This window comes from Pyrus communis, chromosome 3 (genome assembly GCF_041283825.1).
Source record: "Pyrus communis isolate YQ-2024b chromosome 3, ASM4128382v1, whole genome shotgun sequence".
In the NCBI taxonomy this organism is placed as follows: Eukaryota; Viridiplantae; Streptophyta; class Magnoliopsida; order Rosales; family Rosaceae; genus Pyrus; species Pyrus communis.
This window is the reverse complement of record NC_142567.1, coordinates 23,889,563-23,895,562: the sequence shown is the minus strand read 5'-3', so window position 1 is coordinate 23,895,562 and position 6,000 is coordinate 23,889,563. Positions and strand designations below refer to the sequence as shown.

Genomic DNA, 6,000 nt, shown 5'->3' with positions numbered 1-6,000 from the left:
TGAAGAAGATAAAAAACCCTTGCAACCTCTAAGATTAATACAGAAGTAAAATCCTTTTTCAAGACTAATTAACAGAAGAAAAGAATTAACAGAGATCTCTTGGTAATTAGCAGAGATCTAATTGCCCCATCTTGTCCTGTTGGTTTGAACATGTAGGAGAAGAAACCAGTGGAAGTACCTTGGAAGAGCTTGGAGGATTCTGATGATTCTCCTTGTTCTTGCCAACAATGAGTCTTATAAAGGACCCCTCTCTCTCTTCTGCTGTCGTTGTTGAATTTGTTGAAGCTTTAGCCCCACAATCTTGAGCTGCAGAAGCTGCAGAACCACCATTTTTAGCTGCCCTTTTCTCAGTTTCCTCCATCAATCTCCTCAGCAGCTTCTCCTCTGCATCTCTCAAGAACTTGAACTTCGGAGGGGGTGAAGATTTCAGCCTGTTCATCTCAGCCTCTGTGGAGGATTCAAAGAGTGGGTTGAATCCATGGTGTTTGTAGGCCTCCAAATTGCTCAAAGGTGAAGGTTTTACTGATGGGGAGGGCATAGGGGAGAGAAAAGGTGTGTCCACAGCCAAAATTATATCACTCAAGCTTCTAGTTCTTGACCCTTTTCTGCTACTTCTAGATTTCCCATCTTCTGATTCCAAATCCTCCTTTTCTTCCTCCTTGATTGTGAACAAAAACCTTGGTGGGCCAGCCAGATTGTGCAGCCTCATCAGCTCTGAGATTTCCACATTTTCTTCCCCATTGAGCTTCAACAGCAAATCCTTTCTAGAACCCTGTTCCAAATCCGGCTCGCTACTTCCATTGACATTCACATCTGGCTCTCTCAAATTCTCATGGGAATTTGAATTTCCATTGCTGCTGGTGTGAAGAGAATTGGGTTTTTTGAAGCAATTAAATTGGAAGATTTCCTTTGCCTGGTTGCTGCTGATGTAGTCATCATCTTCTTCCTCTTCAATCTCTCTGTTGGTGATTCTCTTCTTCCACCATAGCAGGTAATAAAGCTCTGCAACAAGTGCCAACAGCAGGCACCCAAAAACCACGCTCAACCCAATTCCCAATCCACTCAAAGACGTCATATTTCTCTCTGGAATTTCATAGCCTCATAGCTTCCAAAATCTCTCAGTTTTCTCTACTATAAACGAAACCCACAAGCAAAAAATAAGAACCCAGAAATTTAAGCCACTGAATAACAGAATAAGTACAAATTCTCTAAAAAGCTAAGAACCCACAAAGTAAACTTTTGAAACTTCTGAATTTTTCACACGAATTTTACACACTACAAAAATCTCCACGGAAGTTGCCTCAGACGCACGCAACGAAGAAAAAGAAATCAGGGACTGTGAAATTCGGCGGAAAAAGAAAAGCAAAATATAAACTTACCTTTAAAGTCCAAGATTTCAACCACCCAGAAGGGCAACAGCCACCACCACAACTTGTATAGAAGTAGAAGAATCAACGGAGGGTAAAAGCTCGAAGCTTTGTTTGCAACAGAAGGTCAAATTAACATTTTATTTTTTGCGAAGCATTCAGTGAAAGTATAAGGCTTTTTTTTCTTCTTTTGAAATTTTTTTTCGACTTTGATGGTTTTGGTTTTGATAATTGGAAAGCAACCCACATGGATTTGGAAAAGCGTGTGTGCCAATTTAATCATTTTAAAAAAGGAAGTTAAAAAAAATGGAAAGGAAAGATTAGGGTTCAGAATTGACAGTAGGTGAATGACAGCTTCTTGTAATATTATCTAAATTAAATATCCTCCGTAATAGAGAAGTGTTAATCGCACTCTAGTATTTTATCTTTCCACTCAAATAATCGATAAGGATTTTAAAAGATACATAATGATAATAGGTTTGGTGCTAAAAGGTAACATCATCTCTAGACTTACATTGAATTGTGGAAGGAATGAAGAAGCTGAATACAACAAATAAAAAAAACAAAAAAAACATCAAGGGTGATGATATAAAGAATTCTGGAACGAAAAAGTTTAGATAAGCTTTCTACTTAAAGGATAAGAAGCTAGCAACTAATGATGATTGGATATTCATGATAGTTATTGGAATGCATAATCACGCAGCAGAGCATTTAAAGGATCATTTATTTTGTTGATAGATTATCATTGGAGGAGACTTCGTTGTTAAATAAATAACATTTTAGTTTTTTTTTTTTTTAAATATCGGTGGGAAAATAGCATGTTAAAGGTTATAGTAAGAATAATAGTGGATTTTAATTTTTTTTTTTTTAACTTTTAAATTGAATGAAATTATTATATAATTAAAAAAATAACACATTAAGGCAGGTCTAGCAACTCTCCTGCAATACTATTGTTGAAACAAATAACTTCTTTTGTTCCATAAATTTCATACATGTCACATCCCGGTCCGGGGCGCATCACTTCCCGGGCCCGCTCCACCACCGTAGCACGATATTGTCCGCTTTGGGCTTACCATTCCCTCATGGTTTTATTTTTGGGAATTCACGAGCAACTTCCCAGTGGGTCACCCATCATGGGATTGCTCTAGCCCCCTTCTCGCTTAACTTCGGAGTTCCCATGGAACCCGAAGCCAGTGAGCTCCCAAAAGGCCTCGCGCTAGATAGAGATGGGAATATACATTTAAGAATCACTCCCCTGGGCGATGTGGGATGTCACAATTCACCCCCCTTAGGGGCCCGACGTCCTCGTCAGCACACACGCGACCAGAGTTAGGCTCTAATACCAATTTGTCACATCCCGGCCTGGGGCGCATCACTTCCCGGGCCCGCTCCACCACCGTAGCACGATATTGTCCGCTTTGGGCTTACCATTCCCTCACGGTTTTGTTTTTGGGAACTCACGAGCAACTTCCCAGTGGGTCACCCATCATGGGATTGCTCTAGCCCCCTTCTCGCTTAACTTCGGAGTTCCCATGGAACCCGAAGCCAGTGAGCTCCCAAAAGGCCTCGCGCTAGATAGAGATGGGAATATACATTTAAAGATCACTCCCCTAGGCGATGTGGGATGTCACAATACATGTAGTATGTAGTTATTAGTTATACGATGAAGAAGAAAAATCACGTGTGGAGTGCATCTGACAAATTATTTATTCATTTTTCTAAACAAAACTTATTATTTTCTATTCATTTTTCCATATTTCATGCAATGTGGGAATTAATACCCTCGCACCAATTATTGTATATCTATTTAATAAGGGACAGATCTTTAGCATTATTTTTTTTCTAACACATCTTTTATTATATGTTTTTGTGAAACCCATTTCGTAACGTATTTCAACAATTTAAGTCATCTATCTTTTATATATTCTCTCAAATATCATGTTTATCAAATTTGAAATCATATGGCGGTTAAACAGGTTTTAGAATTTTTTTGTAGAACTATATTCGTCAATTTTCTTTCATGCAAATGTCTTAATAATTTTAAAATTGCCTAAATTTTTACAAAAAATTATTTATGAATAATATTTTAAAAGATAGAGTTTAGGAAAAAAGTGCATCAGCCAAGCTGCCCATCAGCCAAGCTGCCCATCCACATATTATTTATGAATAATATTTTAAAAGTGCATCAGCCTAGCTGCCCATCCACGTAATACAGCGTGATTTAGAGGGACACCGCCAAACAATACACTTGTCACCCATCATCATCGACCTGGCCTTTCCTGGTGACCTTCAACCTCCTGCAAAAGCTTCTTCGGCCAACAGATATAAAATCCTTACTTTCTGCAGACCCAAAAAAGCAGGAAAAAGGGTTTAGTTTCCTTCTTCTTCTTTTTTTATTTTTTATTTTTATGTTTTTTTCTGGTTTCTTTTTGTGTAGCTAGTTTCTTAGGAATGAACTTGGCACAACAGAAATGTATGCTCTTTTACGACTGATATGATCAAACGATCACGGTTTTTAGTCTTTATTTGCAAGGCAAAGGTAAGTGCGTACGAGAGACGTTTCATCCTCTCTCTCCAAGCAAGGAGTTTTGTTAACTTGGTGTCACCCCATTATGGTTGGTTTTTCTAGTTTCACACAACCTTCACTTATATGTCACTCTATGGAAAAAGCTTAGAGCGGTGACCTTCCTTAATTCTAGCTTTGGCATCTTTCCTAGTGGACAGAGAGAAAATTACAACAGAATCTTGATCAAATATATTGTGTTTTGTCTTTTAAGTTAAGTAATTAATTCACCTCTTTTCCACACATATTCCCCTTTTATCTTTTGTTTCCTTGTAACTTTTAAAGAAATTCAAGCCTACAATTACAAACCGCTAAACTCCAATGAGGAGAAATGTTGGTTGGAAAAACTATATTTCATACAAGTTAAACAAAACCATGTGAGTATGTTTTCTTGTTCAACACTTTAACTTTGGATTAACGAAAAAGATCATAACAACTGAGGCAATATGCCACTTTGTTCAACAATATTATTTATAAATATTGTTTCAAGTAGCGCTTTTTTTTCTTCATAAAATACTTCCAACAAAAACACTTACGAATCTTAAACCATTTTAAATCGACATTCTAATTTATAAATCTCCGTCTCATCTCTCTTATGAGTTTGGCAAAAAGTATTTGACTATATTTTTTGAATTCCTAATATTTCAAATAGTTATTATGCGATTTTTTTCCTTAATGAACTAACTAAAGGAGGCAAATACGGGGTGACTCAGTGGTTAGGGACGAATTCTAGGCTCGTATTCCACACAATACGTCTTAGGTTCGATTCCTGATACTGGTGAATTACACGATGGTGGTCAGAGGGAGGTTGAAATGCTTCTGTGCGTCTTACTAACCTTCGAAAAGTAGATTAACGTGACAAAATCATTAGGTGATCTTAAAAAAATAAAAAAATAAAAAAAATAAAAATAAAAATAAAAAAAAATAAACAAATAAACTAACTAACTAACTAAAAACTAAATAAAGGTGGCAAGATTTGGGTTTTTGTATATTTGTATTGGCAAGAAATAAATAAACTCCTCTAATTTACGTGGAGAGTAATTCCTTTTTTATTTTTTATTTTATGAATAAACGAGTATATTAGAAAAAGAAGAAAGGACTAAGCCCAATTAACTCTTGGGCTTTTGGCACGTGTCATTGAGAGTAATTTCAAAACAACTGCATGGCAGGTCAATTAAAGCTTGGGTTGGCGGATGGAATTCAATCAATGAAAATTGGTGGAGGCCCGAATCAGTAGGGGCTTGTGCAAGGCATGCGCCCCTCTAGTTGTCAAATTAACATGGACCTAGGGTGTGCCCATTTTTTGAGTCATTGATGATCAATGCGATGTCAAATCGGAAATATTTGTGATTTGCCCCGTCATCAAATGAAAAGTTGATTATCATAGGATCATGATTTTTCAAAATTGAAGTAAAAAGGATCGGAATACACGTACTTTAGAAGTCTGTTATGAATTCAACAACCTTCATTATAGAGCTGATTAAGCAGATCATCAATCCCACCATCATTCTGTTCCAAAATCAATAGCGCAAAGTCCGTCAACTTTGCTGAGATAAACTATGCTTGTTTCCCAAGATTCGGGAACCTAATCCAACAATGAATCATCAGGTTTTCTATAATATTAGAGTTCTTATAATTGGCATACGCATCAGGTAATCACATTATAAAGAGAATACAATATATACTTCCTAGATATCCAATGGGATTTATTTGTTTAATAAGGATTATACTATCCTAAAAAGCCATCTCCTCGAATGGTGTAAATACACGCTTTTAGGATTCATCTATGGTAGTGCAATCTTTGCATACTTATTTCTTGCATGTTGCTTGAGTCTTAATATTACTTACTAACTTGACCGCCGAAAGGCATTTGACCGACACACCCCGGTCCTTGGTTGTTTGTTCTTTCACAGGTTAACAAGTTTGGGCATCTCCACCACACGCGGCAATGCACAAATTTAGTTCCAACATCTACCATTTTCGATCCAAATCTGAATCGAACCATGTTAGCCATCTAGGCAATTTTGGAGACAATGATATTTACACGTGTTTGCTAACGCATTTTATTAC

General features: G+C 36.9%; 1 protein-coding gene across 3 annotated transcripts; it reads right to left on the bottom strand.

Moving 5' to 3' along the window:
- LOC137716131 (uncharacterized) lies at positions 1-1,624 on the bottom strand. 3 transcript variants are annotated; one of them, XM_068455532.2, is made up of 2 exons: positions 1,380-1,624; positions 1-1,128 (listed from the first exon to the last, which is right to left on the bottom strand). In XM_068455532.2, the coding sequence occupies exon 2, from the start codon at positions 1,073-1,075 to the stop codon at positions 107-109; it is 969 nt and encodes a 322-aa protein (XP_068311633.2). In that variant the 5' UTR covers positions 1,076-1,128; positions 1,380-1,624; the 3' UTR covers positions 1-106. The 3 variants fall into 3 exon arrangements, with proteins under 3 accessions (XP_068311633.2, XP_068311632.2, XP_088547552.1); XM_068455531.2 differs by having other exon boundaries at positions 1-1,131; positions 1,380-1,623; XM_088691426.1 differs by lacking the exon at positions 1,380-1,624 and adding an exon at positions 1,229-1,318 and having other exon boundaries at positions 1-1,131.
- Positions 1,625-6,000: the final 4,376 nt, after the last annotated feature.

Bases quoted from the DNA above. Each gene is read 5' to 3' on its own strand.
- LOC137716131 (XM_068455532.2), bottom strand. From the start codon at position 1,075: ATGACGTCTTTGAGTGGATTGGGAATTGGGTTGAGCGTGGTTTTTGGG.